The sequence below is a fragment of the Myodes glareolus genome, chromosome X, assembly GCF_982192425.1.
Source record: "Myodes glareolus chromosome X, mMyoGla1.1, whole genome shotgun sequence".
NCBI lineage: Eukaryota > Metazoa > Chordata > Mammalia > Rodentia > Cricetidae > Myodes > Myodes glareolus.
In genome coordinates, this window is record NC_142053.1 from 111,954,517 (window position 1) to 111,971,256 (window position 16,740).

General features: G+C 36.7%; 1 protein-coding gene across 2 annotated transcripts in view; it reads left to right on the plus strand.

The window, feature by feature from the left end:
• Nucleotides 1-16,740, plus strand: part of Glra2 (glycine receptor alpha 2) — a 204,096-nt gene that overhangs the window by 80,843 nt on the left and 106,513 nt on the right. For both annotated transcript variants that reach the window (XM_085684310.2, XM_048446202.3), the window contains one exon: nucleotides 1,176-1,390. In XM_085684310.2, coding sequence (XP_085540436.2) covers nucleotides 1,176-1,390 — 215 coding nt within the window. The remainder of the gene's footprint in view (nucleotides 1-1,175; nucleotides 1,391-16,740) is intronic.

The following is a 16,740-nucleotide window of genomic DNA, read 5'->3' on the forward strand; positions in this document are numbered from 1 at the left end:
AAAGTCAGGTGCTATTTTCAGCAACGAAAGGCATACGTGGTGGGCAAGGTTGAAGTAATGGCAACACGTGGGCATCTATTGTTGCCTGAAAGATTATACCTGCCCAGGAAAGCTGATGTATTGTATCTCAAATGCTCTGGTCTGTTAATTATAGTGGGTCTCTTTGTGAGCCAGCCCAGAACAGCCAACTGCAGCTTTTTATGAAATAACTAAAACCCGATTCCAAGGTATTCTTCCCAATCTTTATTCTTCGAGAAAATAATACATATAACCTTGCAGGGTCTAACTCAAAACCAATAAAGAGAGAAAAATGTGGAAAGAGGTCAGAACATCTACCTCTTAATAGTAATGTTAAAAATTGCAGTATCTTCCTATGCACTTATTATTATAGATGAAATAATACTACAAACTGTTTCTAGGAATGAATGAATACTCTAAGGGTCTCCAAACAATTCCCAAAAGGGTAGAAAGTTTTCACAACGAACAGGGTGTATGCATATTTCATAAATGTACCCTTTGATTTTTGCCATTGAGAATACAAAGATAAACAATTATTCCAACACTCAGGATTCTCTTACCACTTAGAAGCTGTCAGTACATATGGTGGCACATAATTGTAATGCCAGCACTGGGGAAGTGGACACAGGTACTTAGCCTACTCTAATTTGAGAGACCCAGGGTCCAGTGAAAAGCTGCCTCAAAAACCAAGGTGCACGACACTTGAAAAATGATACTGAGGTTGGTCTCTGGTTCCACAAGCACAAACACACACACTTGAACCCTAGCACAAACATGCACACACACACAGGATTGGTTTCAATTGTACCAAATTACATGGTATATGTTAACTATTACATTGTATATAGTGCATGTTAATGTTAATGGTTACACATTATGTGCTTCAACACAAACATTTTTAAATTTTTTGTCAGTCTCACAAATACCAAAGTCCTATCTAAAATAATCTGCAACAGATCCACATCATATGCTTACATTATTATTTCCATTACTGGAAGATTTGGAAAATTTGAATTAATTGTGTAAGGTGAGCATTTATTTGTCTACAATTTTCCCAATCTGCTTACAATGTGATTTATTTTTCAGAATCAAATAGGAGAGTAGAATTAGGGAAATGAGTTCAAGTAAGACTTCAAATGATCCTTTTCTGCTTCCAGGCAAGTTTACCTGCATTGAGGTCAAGTTTCACCTGGAACGCCAGATGGGCTATTACTTAATCCAGATGTACATCCCCAGCCTGTTGATAGTCATTTTGTCCTGGGTCTCCTTTTGGATAAACATGGATGCAGCTCCTGCCAGGGTTGCCCTTGGCATCACAACAGTCCTGACAATGACTACCCAGAGTTCAGGTTCCAGGGCATCTCTGCCAAAGGTAAGATATACCCTCACTTGGCAACAAGTGACTTGAGGGACTTTCCACAGGTCTTATTATGGACCAGAAAATTCTGTGAGGACAGAAATTTTGCCATTACATTATACTGCTGGACAGGCAAACACATTAAGAAACTATGCTGAGTTTGAGAATATCAATACTCTGATAATATGGGAGACTCTCAAAATTCTATCTCTTTTTATGAAAGGCATGTTTTATACTATATCAAATACTGGTTAAATAATGGAAGGTAACCTTCTTACAAAATGCCCCAGCTCCTTTGATCTGTTCATATATTTTTTTTTCCATTTTGAAAAGTACATTTCAGTTTTCGGAGAGTGTGAGTTCATTTTTAGTATTCAGAATACTCAGTCTCATGCTGCTTGGATGGTTTCTCCAAACTCCAGTTCCAGCAAAGAATTGAGATGTAATCCCTTATCATTTTTGAGCGTATGTTCAGTTGTGTTACATTTAATGTGATGAGAAGTGTTAGATCATGTAGCCTGTTATCTCTGGTGTTTGCAAAATAAGATCACAATACAGAGGAGACATGGGGCTATGACATAGATGGAATAAATACCAAGGAAATAATTTTACAAATGAAGTTAGTTTCATACTTCCGAAAGACAAATATGGAGTTTCTATACTCAAATGGAAGCAGGTGACCTATCTCTGACACCTTTTAACATTTTGTGGAATAGCAAACAGAATAATGTACTCATGCAACATACCTACGGAAATACAGATGTCAGAAATACCCATGGCTTTTTTCAACTACATAGTTGTTGATCCCTTTTAGTTACTAGGAATTCTAATCTACTCAATGCCTTCATGCCAAAGAGATTTATTTGCTTATTTCTCTCTAGCTATTACCATCATTGTATGCCATTATACTGCATGATGCACAAATACACATTTTACCATTTAATGGACAGCTAAAATATTGGTGACAAATTGTGAGCAGATAATGTCAAAACATAAGACATTTAACTTCCAACTGTCCCTTGCAATGAAAAGAGTCATTACTTATTTGCAAAATGAGATTTTCAGTTTTGTAAATGTGTTACTCCTTCTATGGAGCCATTATGATTCTGTACCAAAAGGCAAACTATTGTTAGGTAAATGGTCATTGATCAGTGATATTTTTCCTGTAGAAACAGCTGGGAACTCAGATAGATAAATGAAGAAGGTATAATTTAAAATAATTTTATACTTGGCTTGAACACATAGTGGTTAACCTTCTACCCCCAGCAGATTTCCCTTTCTTCATGTGTTTTTAAACCATTATTAAACAAAGTCAACTCCCAACTGACCCATGACGAGATGCGACTCATATGTATGATGGAGAGAAAGCAGGATTAAAGCACGAGTCATGGAAATTGAAAAATCCTGACCATATACTTACTTATACAGATACATAAATATTCATGAATTTATAAACACTACAGTTCCTGAACAGATGGGCCATTGTGTTAGCAGTCCAGCTGCTCCAGAGCCTGCTGTGACACCCTGTACCAAGTACACATGTATTTTACATGTTCATGGAAAGATAGAAACATCATTTATGTTCACCCTGCAGTACATAACTGTTGTTAAGAAATATATGCTCTTCACCTTTATTTCTCTTTACATCTATGAACAAACCCCCTTATTTGTATGCATAGAGAATTGAGATCCAACTTTTATGTCATCCTATGCTATGTCATTTCTCACAGCCTTAAAAATATATTAAGAACATATCTTATTTGCAGTGGTGCAGACTGAATCTAATCTTACACACATTAGGCAAGCACTCTACCACTGATGCATATCCTCATTCCATAAGCAATCTCCAATGACTTCATAATAGTCAATCTGATGTATCAATCATTTATTTTTACCATTTATCTATTGAAGGGCTTCTTTTTCTGCTTTTACAAATATGATAATTATAAATACATTTACATGTGACTGTGTTGAAGGTTTTTGAGTAGAGTGAATGGGGAAAATTATGGTAATGTAACCAACAGCATGTACATACCATGTATGTACGCACTTTGTCAACATCATTGTATGGAGCTCATCATTTAAAATACATGTGGCTGAAACTAGAAGCTTAATGAGTCTTCAGTCCTGACAAATAAATTAATGAACAGTCATGACCCTGTCACACGAGACCATGCAGAAAACATACCTGGAGTAGAATCCAACTATGAAATTTTACAGGAAACTTTACAGATCACTTTTGCTTTATTTATTTTTTGACAATTCCATGCCTCCACATAATAAAGTGTGGTCATTGTTACCTCCCATGATTCTTCTTCAGCATCCCCCTCTCCTCCTGAATCTAGGTTTTTTCCCCCCAACAAACCTGACTTCTACTTTGATGTCTTTATTTTTGTGTGACTCACTGAGTTTAATTAGGGTTGCTTGCATGAGCATGGGCTGGGAGGATTTCATAGAGCTTAGGCAGCAGTGAGTTCATGCATGCAATGGCTAGAGTTTTAATATGAGGGAAATGTTGTAGTAATATGGTACGTAATGTAAAGAACAGTACTTTGTCTAATATCATAGACTGCCTGTTTCCTAAAGTTTTCTAGTAGACTCCAGAATGTTTAGACTACATGTATAACAATATACTGTATATAATGATATACTGTGAAATATAGGAAACCTGTATTTTAATCTTGGGCTTTCATTCTTCCCTCCTTCTCTAAGCCTTTTTACTCATTTCTAAAATAAGAACATCTTGAGTTACCCTTTTCAAATATTAAATGAGGACAAGATGAAGCACTATCTGAATGAATTGTTTATACCAGTTTATACAGGGTAGGCACAGAACTCTCTCCAGTCAATGCTGTTGTTACCTTTCCTACTGTACTATAAGTGACTGCCCACTAAGATGGTAGATTATATTTGAAAATTCACAAGCAACCTTAGGTTGTTGTGCAATCCCTTCCTTTCCTCCCTCCTCCCCTTCTACTCTCTCCCCTGATCCCTATGCTCCCAAATTACTCAAGAGATCTTGTCTTTTTCTACAGCCCATGTAGTATAGATCCATTTATGTCTCTCTTAGGGTGCTCTTTTCTGTCTAGGTTCTCTGGGATTGTGAATTGTAGGCTGGTTTCTCTTTGCTTTATGTCTAAAAGCCACTTATGAGTGAGTACATCTTACATTTGTTTTTCTGGGTCTGGGTTACCTCACTCAGTATGTTATTTTCTAGATCTATCCATTTGCCTATAAATGTCAATATGTTATTATTTTTTCCGCTTTGTACTACTACATTGTATAAATGTATCACATATTCTTTATCCACTTTTTGGTTGAGGGGCATTTAGTTTTATTCTGGGTTCTAGCTATGACAAATAATGCTGCTATAAACATAGTTGAGCACATGTCCTTGTGTTATAATTGAATACTCTGGGTATATACCCAAAGGTGGTATTGCTGGGTCTTGAGGTAGATTGTTTCCTAATTTTCTGAGAAATTGTCACACTGACATCCAAAGGGGTTATACCACCTTGCATTCCCACCAGCAATGCAGAAGTGTTCCCCTTTCCCCACAACCTCTCCAGCATACGTTGTCATCAGTGTTTTTGATCTTGGCCCTTCTTATAGGTGTAAGATGGAATCTCAGAGTTGTTTTGACTTGCATTTCTCTGATGACTAAGGATGTTGAACATTTCTTTAAGTGTCTTCAGTCATTTTAGATTCCTCTGTTGAGAGTTCTCTGTTTAGGTCTGTATTCCATTTTTTTTTTAAATTGGATTATTGTCCTTTTGGTATCCAATTTCTTGAGTTCTTTGTATATTTTGGAGATCAGCCCTCTGTACAATGTGGGGTTGGTGAAGATCGTTTCCCATTCTGTAGGCTGCTGTTTTGTCTTGGTGACCATGTTTTTTGCTTTGCCTCAGTTTCAGTTTCAGGAAACTGAAACTTCAGTTTCAGGAGGTCTATTTATTAATTGTTTTTCTCAGAGTCTGTGCTACTGGGGTTATATTTAGGAAGTGGTCTCCTGTGTCAATGTGTTTAAGTGTCCTGTCCACTTTCTCTTCTATGAGGTTCAGTGTGGTTGGTTTTATATTGATTAAGGTCTTTGATCCATTTAGACGTGGGTTTTGTGCGTGGTGATAGATATGGGTCATTTTCATTCTTCTACATGCTGTCTACAGTTATGACAGCACCATTTTTGAATATGCTTTCTTTTCTCCGTTTTATATTTTTTTGCTTCTTTGTCAAAAATCAGGTGTTCTTAGGTGTGTGGATTGATATCTTTGATGATCTTTGATTCAGAACCATTGACCCTCCTGTCTGTTTTTATGCCAATACCAGGTGTTTTCAGTATTATAGTTTTGCAGTAGATTTTAAAGTCAAGGATGGTAATGCCTCCAGAAGTTCATTTTTTTGAGGGGAGTACAGGATTGTTTTGGCTATTCTGGGTTTTTTGCTTTTCCATATGAAGTTGAGTACTATTCTTTTGAAGTCTGTAAAGAATTTTTCTGGGATTTTGCTGGGCATTGCATTGAATCTGTAGATTGCTTTTAGTAAGATTGCCATTTTTCCTATGTTAATTCTACCTACCTAAGAGCATGAGAGATCTTTCCATTTTCTTGTGTCTTCTTCAGTTTCTTTCTTCAAAGACTTAAATTTCTTGTCATACAGATCTTCCAGTTGTTTGGTTAGAATTATTCCAAGATATTTTATGTTATTTGTGCTTTTGTGAAGGGTGGTGTTTCTCTGATTTCTTTCTCAGTCTTTTATCATGTGTATAAAGAAAGGCTACAAATTTTTTTTGAGTTAATCTTGTATCCTGCTACATTACTTAAGGTCAACATTCTTTTCTTTTCTTTTTGCTCAGCCCTCACCTTTGTCTTAAACATGTACAGCAATATAAAACACATTGGATTTTTTTCTTCACAGTTCATCCACTGTGTTTTGAATTCCCCGACTCCTGTGACTGATTTGGCCATCAGTGAAGGCTGGAGGTTTGGGGGTAGAGGGTTTCACATGACTGAACAGTGTATTTTAGTTACAGGTGCTCTTAATAGCTAAACTGTAAGCAAGCAATGGTATGCTTGACATGAACTCAAGTTCCTCAAAGATTCTAAGCACTGCCACATCTGACATCATTCCAGGTGAATAATGAACTCTTCTGAAATGTCTTACCATTTCCCCTCAGTCATCACCTTCAGAAGAATATCCCATGCAGTTTCTTATTCCTAGGACTCCCACAATTAAGAAGACATACTGTCTGACATGTTGCCAAGTTGACTCATATTTGTCTATCTTTCCACCATTTTAATTTGGCCGATTAAGAACTACAATATTCTTGTCTTGCTAAATAAAATTTAGCAACTACTAAACTTTCTGCTTTCACCACATGTTGGGTACTCTAACTAACCTACTATCTTCATGTGAATCCCAAACTATTGAAGACACAAGAGGGGTTCTCAGAAAATTCTTCCTTTCTGAACCTTGGAAACACGGTAATTTCGGCAGCTTGGTAAATACATGGTATTTGCAAAAGGTATAAGTCTCTTTTATCACAAGAGTTTGGGTGAAAGAACCTTTTCCTATCTTTAGAATAGGAAGTGTGCCACAGCACTAATATCACCCCCAAATTCCATTTCAATCAATTAATTCTTTTCAACTTTCTTAAATTTTTTTCTTTTATATTTGAAATTATAGTATAATTACATCATTTCTCCCTTACCTTTCCTCCCTCCAAGCCCTCCAATATTGTCTTCCTTCCTCTCTTTCAAATATGTGGCTTATTTGTTCATTAACTGTACATACATATAATCTTAAATATAACCTGTTCAGTCTATATGATGTTGCTTGTATGTATTTTCTCACGGCCAACCATTTGTTATTAGATAACCAATTAGTGTGTTCTTCCCTGTAGAAGACGATTTTTCCTGCTAGCAACATTCCTTTTTTGCCTGTAGTTCTTTGTTTAATGTTGATATCTCTTAGATTTTTCCCACTTACTTTAGCATGGTTCTTGGTGTCATTCTTGGTACAGAGCGTAATAGACATAATTGTCCTTAGACAGTATTTGCTCTTTATAGAAAAACCTGCCCCTTCCCAGATAGAAACAGTAATCCTGTAATATATCACCTTAGAAATTCTGAGACAACATAAGTTTCTGTTGCTATGCAATCATACCTAAAAATAAGCATTCTTAATTTTATACTTTACCCCTTGTATTGCAAGAACTTCGTTGACTTGGCCCATGTTCATGTATCTACAACTTGGTACAATATCTGATTTGTAGTATGCAATTAGTAAAGAGTCAGTTAGTAAATTAATGAATAGTATTAAAATTAGCCAAGTCATATTCTTGGCCTCATTTAAGTGGTGATTCATTCATCAGTTCCCTTATTTGATTAATACTTATTGAGTATTTTCTTTGGGCCATGCATTATGCTAGGTATCAAAGAAAGCAAAATCCAGTTTGAACCTCAGGGGCATATAATCTCGCATGGCAGACATAAATCATTTGGAATGCTTAGGATTAAACAATGAAGAATATAATAGTGCACCAAAGAGGATGTCTAAGCTAGTCAATGACAGTAAGGGACAGAGAAGGGAAGGAGAACAGAGAAAGGGAGCAAGGCAAATACTGGACAAATGACCTGAAGGCAGAGGAGGAGCCTCAGCTGAGTCTGTGAAATTCATAAAGTGGGAGGAGAAAGGAGAGCTCATTCCAGGCTATGAGGACCTTTTACTCACGATATTTTGGCAACACATAAAATAGGAGTGTTGGTTTGTTTAGGGTAAAAGAGATGATCTGGGCAATTTTAGGCACACTTTATAAATTTCAAAATCATTTCAATTAAAAAAAGCTTGTGTTTATTGATATCATCAAGTTAGTTTCCTGCCTTCCTGCCCTCAGAAGGGTTATTTTAAGTTTTGGTGTTTAGTTTTGTTTGTTTGTTGTTGTTTTAGTTTTTCAGAAGTTCAAATCCTCTCCTTAATACACAAAAAGTCAAGTATCATCAGTACCTTCTCATTTAACGTTACTCAGCTGGTTTCGAGATATACATCTCTGCCAATTTCTGAGAAATAGTTCCACTGACAATGTTCTCAGCATTTCAAGCATGAAAGCCCTGCAGGCTGACTAGAGGCTGGGTGGATTGTTTGCTTTCCAACTCACAGGAAAAGAGCAGGGTGGATTGAATAGAAGGCTGTGAGATATCAGGCCGACTTGATATCCAGTACAGGTTAAATAATTATTTTCCTTTGTCTCGTGTTTGTGATTATAGCAGGGCGATTTGAAGCTGTGACCAACAGATTCGTGAATTGTCATTTGTGACTATAACCGAGAGACTATAGAGTTTAACTCACACATCAGTAGGGACAAGGTGTGGTGACCCAGGTGACCAGGTGCCTCTGACAGGTCCGTTATTATTTCTTTGGTGCAAGGACACAAAGGCATTGTCTTCGGCCATTCTTAACTAGGGTGCTCCATTTTCTACGCAAGTACATTTCCCCTCTTAGCTTTCGGCCATCTGGGCCAACTAAGGCCAGATGGACCATTTCGAGCAGCTGCCCAACTCAGGACAAGTTTCGAATTTAAAACAAAAGAGAACGTAGTCTTGCCCTGCTTGATTTTGCTCTACTCGCCCATCAGAATTCTTCTAACTAGAGACTGCAGTTGGAGCAGCTGAAAGCAGCAAGAGGGATACTGCAGTTTTAAATAAGATTTGACCGCATATCTGTATTAGAGTCATGAATATGTTAAGCTATTTAGAATAACCAGGTTTAGGTCATAGTAATATATTAAAGAGCTATTGGAAACAGTTTTGTCTTCTAAGTACTCAATATTTTGAAGTTCTTGATTAAAATATTAAATGGGGAGAAAGCTACGTTTTGACGAAGTGATCTGTGGGCCTTGCCTGATTTAACCAGATGTCTGCATATATGGGGAAGTTCATAAACTTTTCCTTTTGCCATTTCTCAAGCCACAGCAAATTGAAGAATCACTGATGTGATAAAAATATGCAAGGAGATGACGTGTGTGAATTCTCTGGGGCCAGAGCTGGAATGCCATTGGCACTTTAGTTTAAGAATGTTGCTGACAGCCTTTGCAGGGAATCTGACAGTGGGAGAAGTTTCCCAGGTGGTGCTTCTTATCAGTTTATGCTAAGACTCACGCGGTTGACTTTCTTTTTTTAGTGGGGGGATACTGAGGCTCAGGATTCTTTTGAAATCTTTCTCATTATATTTTCCTAAAATGAGTAACTCTGGTTCAGAAATTACAAATGTCTTTGGTTCTTCTTTGAAGCACATGGAATAATCAACTATTGTGGTACATTATGTTGAATGCTCAGGGTATTGAAAAGGAGGAGCAAAGATTCTCTCTGCAATAATGGCATGAAAGACAATGAGGCAGATATTTTGCAAAAAAAAATGTCATTGGGGGCATACACTTTAATCTTAACACTTAGGAAGCATAGACAGATAAATTCTTGTGAGTTTGAGGGTTTGAGGCTAGAATGGTCTACATAGTAAGTTCCAGAAGATCCAGGGGTACAGAGAGAGACTCAGTCTCAAAAAAAAAACAAAAAAAATGGTTGTGGTAATTTCCATCCTATAAGTAAATCCTTGAGTAATAACATCCTCTTATTTAAATTATAGCTTTGGTCACATAAATTGTCTTGGAAAACAGACAGTGCTCAATGAAGACTTAAAATATGGTTTTTAGTTGGGTCTGACTCTCTCCCAGGCATTTTAGAATTCGTGTGGCCATTGTTTGATGAAGAAAGCCATGCTACCCATTTGAAAGATGAAACACTCATCAGTTATTTTAGTCACCAAGCTGACAACACCAGAGAACTGATACCATCCATTGTCAATAGACTGCAAATAAATGAGTCAACCTACCTCTCTGTGAAATAGAGTTCATTCAGCCTAGCTGACTCTGGCCCAAATTATTCACCCATATATGCAAATAGACAGATGACTGTTGTCTAAGGCCACTAAATCTTTGCAAAGCTTGTGGCCAGGGCAAAGTTAACTGTTATAGCCATTAATGAAGTTCGATACTTAAAGAGGGATCCTTGGCCTAGTTTGTGACTTTTTAGAAGAAGGGGCATGAAAAAGAAAGACCTGAACTAAATTTCCTTGAAAATCAATGAAGAGTTTTCTTTGTACCACCATTCTGGTACTCTGGTTATTCAAGGAAATGACCAGTGTTTATAGAAAAAGTCTGCAATACTTTACACCTAGTCTTTTGTTCTAATTTTCAAATCACTCTTAGAATTCTATCTCTTTCGGGTAACTTAGTAAAGAACTTTGGAAAAGTTTCTTCACGGTTTTCCAAAAGAAGCTGCAATTAGGCCATTCTTGAGTGCCTACCTCTGCTTATAAAATGTCTGTCACTATCCAAAAAGCAGCAGGATGTTGCTAATAAGCATAGCAATTTGAGCCCTCACCAGCAACTGGGTAGATTTTCCTTTTTAGTACATCTATTTGTAATAAGTATACATCATTCTCAGAGAGAATCCTGCACTGGTATGTAGGCACTATAATGTATTCATTTATCTAAAGGTCATTATAATTATAAACTAAAGGAAATGTCGGTAATATACAATATAGTAGAAAATATTAGCAAACCATCAACTGATCCATTAATTTTCTATTGCTGTGTAACCAAAAACGGAAGTTGGAACCTCATTTATTGGGCCATAGTTCTGTAGGTTGGATGTTTGGTATTGCATGTTTGGATTGTCTGCTCATGCACTTACAAGGCTAAAACCCAAACCAGAAAAAGCACACTTAGCCTCTCTCTGTTGAATGTCCTTCTGTAGATCCCCATCTCACTCAGAGAAGACACAGTGACCTTGGGATGGGGAGAAAGGGCATCTGTAATGTTTCATTTATTATCTCTTGATCTGACCTCTCATTAGCCTATACCCTTGTTCATTGCTCTAGCCACACAGGCCTCCTTGCTATTTCCTGGGAAAGGTTTTTATCTGATGTCTCTGAGACATTACAATAGCCACATGTGCCTTTAATAATGTACTCCCCAAACTTCATATCACTAATTTTCTTCTGCCTTTTCTAAACCCTTATTGAAACCTTCTTCCTCAATGAAGACTCTTTTATCTATTTTCCTCACTTGGCAGAACTTCATCACCACCCCGACGTTCAACTTCGCAGGGTACATTTATTTCTCCACCACACAGACCTTCTGATAAACATAATGGGATTTATATTAAAGAGTATCCTGAATTATGTTTATTCTACATACTCTAGTTTCCTTGATATGAATAATACTTTATCTGGTTCACTCCCTATAGCAGAACTTAGCTTATGGTGTATGTTCAGTAAGTATTGGTTAAACACATGAGCAGACCTAAACTTCTTTATGGTTTAGTCATTGAGCATTGCCCAGTTAAGCTTCTCTAGGACACAGAACAAGTAAAGGAGAATACACATGACCAGGGACACTGTCTTTGTTTAACTGGCTGATCTTTATCACAGACAATCACTCCTGTGTAGATTATGCTCTATAATAATGCTTTTATGTGGTTTTTACTTCTCTGATAATGAGAAGTAGTTTTATATTCGGTTTTCTTTGGAAGATATTCCTTACACAGTTTTCTAACCTAGGAAATAATTAAATAATGGTGTAGATAAGAGAACATCCAGACAGACTATTTTTACCTCAGCTTTGCTTCTTCAGCACTGTCACAAATAATTTGGAGGATTCTTGGTGTGCTGACTCGAGTACCCATTATCGTTTCTCACTTGTCCAGTTTGTTTGGATACAAGCTTATATTTTACTTTCTGATAAGATATCCAGAAGCTTCCTTATCTGGGCTTTCTACAGTAGCCCTGATCCAAAGGCATACTCTTTCGAAAGAATTCAAATCCCAGATAATTAGCTCCCTGTTTATCATATTTTATTGTAATAATTATAAGTAGTTCTCTCTCTCTCTCTCTCTCTCTCTCTCTCTCTCTCTCTCTCTCTCTCTCTCTCTCTCCTCTCCCCTCCCTTTCTTTTTTCTTTGTGTAGATATATACAAACTCCAATCTATATGTAAAAATATCTGAAACATAAAGAAAGTAAGAAGTTTCCTGTGGTCATGTGTCTAGCAAGTAAAAAAAACCAAGAATGAAATCACTTATCAATACTAAACACAGTTAAAAACAAAGAGGAGGACCTAGAATTTTCATTTCCATCCCAGTGTACGCACCATGTTAACTATTAATGAAAATTCTTGGCTGCAAAATAAAGTTCTTTGCTAGGTTCCAATATTCCTCAGTCTTTGGGCTGTGCACATTACATTGTATATTGTAATATAATATATGTAGCTGACTTATTTAGAAGTAATTTTGGTGAAGAGACAATATTAACAAGGTTGCCATTTCTCTTTCATATTAAGAATACAAATTTCCTGAGATTTGCATTGCAGTTATCACTTCTTGGCAAAAATATTCCTCCTCAGCATAGTTCCTGACTAAATCCTGTTGGTGGTATTTATTTCCTCCACTGCAACCACTATTTTCATCAATTCACAACACATGAATCTGTTGCCCCAAGCAGGTATAACATACTGTCTATCATTTAGTGGTAACTAAAAAGCTTAAAGGAAAGGAAACTGGCACATCATCAACAAGAAAATTGTTAAACAAACTGTGGCCTATTCATATAATGAAATGCAAGATAGTTTGAACTGCACTCACAAATACCATGAATGAATCTTTCATAACTAATAGTAAAGATACCAAGAATGAAAGGTTATCATTATGTGACTTTGTGATCTTAAACACTTTTAAGCAAGAAAATTAATCTGTATTGCTCAAGTCATAATTATACTGATCTAATAATAGTAGTTAGGCTAATTTATATTCCCACAAGCAGTGCATGAGAATTCTTTCTCCCTAAACATCCTACCCATTATTTTTTTTTCTTCTATGTTTTCTTGCTCATGGCCATTCAGACTGGTACAAAGAAGTCTTAATTGGAGATACCTCGAAATATACCAATATTTAACACTTTGTATAAATTAATTGACCATTTGTACCTCTCTTCAAAAGCCTTGAGTTTATTGACCTGGATTGTTATTTCAGTTTTTGAACTCGGGTCTTTTGATATTTTCACCATTTGTATTTCTGCTGAGAATTTCATCAGATATTGTCAGCTCTTCTTTGCTTTCATATGAAATTCAGAATTGTTTTTCTACTTATGTGAAAAATGTTACTGGAATTCTGATGTGGACTATATTAAGTTTCCATATTGCTTTTCATAATACAGACATTTTCACCCCATGGATTCTGAAAATCCATAATCATAAGAGGTATTTCTATCTCTTAGCGTCTTCAACTCTATCTTTTAGTGCCCTCAGTGTTCTCATTGCAGCATTCTTTAATATTCTTGCTTAGACTTATTTCAAGAATATTTATGTTTTGATACTGAGTCCTTTTTTTCCCTGATCTCTCAGCAAGTTCTTTGTTGTATTATAGAAAGGCTTCTCATTTGGGGTAATACATTGACTTTCTAAAAGTTATTTCTTTTATTTTTTTGAGATTATAATTAAATCATTTCCCCTGTCCCTTTCCTCCTGCTAAACCCTCCCATTTACCTCTCCTTGCTTTCTTTCAGATTGATATCCTCTTTTTCATTAGTTGCTGTTTTGTGTATACATGTATATCTATATACATGCATATTCCTTGGGGAAAACTTTCTCCTGCTCTCAGCATTCCTTAGTTGCCTATAGTTCTCTTCTAGGATTGAGGCCTCATGAACTTTCCTCCATCTGCTTTGTCATGTTTACTGTTTTTCTCTTGTTCAGCTCACATTCCGGCAGTTATGTTGGTGAGACTGTATGGTTGTAGCTTAGGAAACACAATTTAACATAAAACTCCATAATCCTCTGATTTTTACACTGTTTCTGCCACATCTTAGGCAAACATCTTTGAGTCTTAAGTTCAGGTGTTGGTTTGTAGATGTATTCCTTGGGATAGGGCTCCACAACTCTGCATGATAATTGTCATAGGTTTTTGAAACAGTCCCATCTATTACAAAAGAAGTATCCTTGATGTTGGTTGAAGACTACACTTATCTGTGGGCATAAGAACAAACGGCGAAGTTGGAGATTATGCTGGTTTAATACAGTGGTAATTCTAGGTTCTGCTCTGAGATCCATGGCTTCACTAGCCCTAGGTAGCTGGCTAGGCTTCCAAGACAGGACATCATTGCATACCTATTGAGTGAATCTTAAGTCCAATTAAAAATCTACTGGTGACCTCCAAAATATGGGCACCATTATTGTACCTTTAAGGTTATTGTGCTTTGCTGGTCATCATTGTGGTTCATAGCCATTATAGCTGGATAAGACTTGGTTGTTTCTCTAGCTTGACCGTTTGCAAAGCACCTTCTGATAGTATGAAATCTAGTCTTCAGAGAGGCAGAATTTAAGTAACATCCTGGGACTTCTGGGTCTTGGATCTGAAGTGTATTGTGCCTCTGCGAGACAACCAAGGGTAATAACATATAATAACCCATATTGTTTTGATGATCAATTGGATTCCACTGGTAAACAACTTCAATGGGGATTTCTCATAGTTGGTATTGAAAGTTTGTTAGATAATCTATGACTGTTTGGGGGAACATCGTCAGCACAAGTAATATAGCTTCATTTAACCTATATGTTTATATAGATACACATAGACATATGTAATTTGAAGTAAATAAACAGTCATATTACTCCTTAAAGGTTTTTCAGATGTCCTCAGTGCTATTCTTTTCCTTTTTCCTTCTTCTCCATCTGTATTGACTTCCCTTGCCCTCTACAATTAAAATACCTCCCCCCATTATACCCATTTACCTTTTGAAATTTATACCCATCACAATGAATTTGTGATGCCCAAATAGTATTGGATGTGTGGTCTTCTACTGTATCATGATTGCCTTACCAAGGGCTGAACTATTAGAGAAAACTCTTTCCTGATTCTATCAGCTAATAATTACCAATAGCTTCACGCTAGGGGTGGAACTGTATATATAGCTCTGATCTATATGCTCAGATTTTGTCTGGCTTTGGCTTTCACAGGCTTTGTTCATGCTGTCACAACCACTGAGAGTTCATATGTGCAGCTGTCCTGTCATGGCATGAGACACTATTTCCTTGTAGTCAATTATCCCTTTGGCCGTTACACTTTTTCCTTTTCCTTTTCTACAATGAGCCTTGGAAGCCTGGTGTATGGCACAGATGTTCCATTTAATGCAGAACATTCTGACATCTCTTATTCTCTGTACCTTTGCTGTTTGTGGGTCCCTGTGTTAAATACCATTCACGGAAACCAGCAGTTTCTCAGATGAGGGTTGAGAGGTGGTGTAACATGAAGGTAGGCTTGTTGGGTTTTCTGTCCCACCCAGTTTCCCACAGCTGTCAAGACCCAAAGAAAACCACACAGAGATCTCCATAAGCTATAAAACTGATTATCCCATTAGCTCAGGCTACTTATTAGCTCTTGTAGCTTATATTAACCCATTATTCTTATCTATGTTAGCCACTTGGCTCGGTACCTTTCACAGCAGGGTAGCTTATATCTTGCTTCTTCAGTGATCTGGGCAGAACTGGGAGGAATTGACTTCCTCCTTCCCAGAATTCTTCTGTTTTCATCACCCCACCTCTACTTCCTGTTTGGTTGGCCCACCTATACTTCCTGCCTGGCCAATCAGTGTTTATTTAAAACATGACTGACAGAATACAGACAATTCTCCCATACCAAGGTGGTGTGTTTTTATGAGTATAATTTTAAGTCGTAAATAAATATACTCTATATTTGGCAGAACAATAGTAAGCACATCCTCCCTGAAAGCCTATAATATGTCTAACCATAGGTTCTTGGCAGAGTAATGGTGACAGCTATGGGTTTTCTCATGGAGTGGTACTTAAATCCAATCAGAAAGTGGTTGGTTACTCCAATGATGTTTGTGCTATTATTATGCCAGTGGTTATTTTTTTCCAGGCCAGTCATTAAGGTAACTCTCAGGATTCACAGCATGATTGATGATTACTTTTTTTCTAGTAATGTGCATACCATCTTCAGAAATATGAAAATTAATCAGTGGGGATGAAGCTTCCAAATGAAGAATTAGAATTGGATTGAACTAGTAAACTTAGGAAATTATAAAGTAAGAAGATGTAGCTTAATTGTATATAGAGAACAAACACAGAACTAGCCAACACAAAAGCTTTTCTCATTATGAATATATAATGCAGTTTGACATTTGATCCTCTTGTCTTGTTATCAATATTTCTCTATTAAGTAATACCCTTCTGATATACTCTAACACCCCATGACTTACTGTACTATCCTAATTTTTTTTGTTTTTTCTTCACATTAGTTAT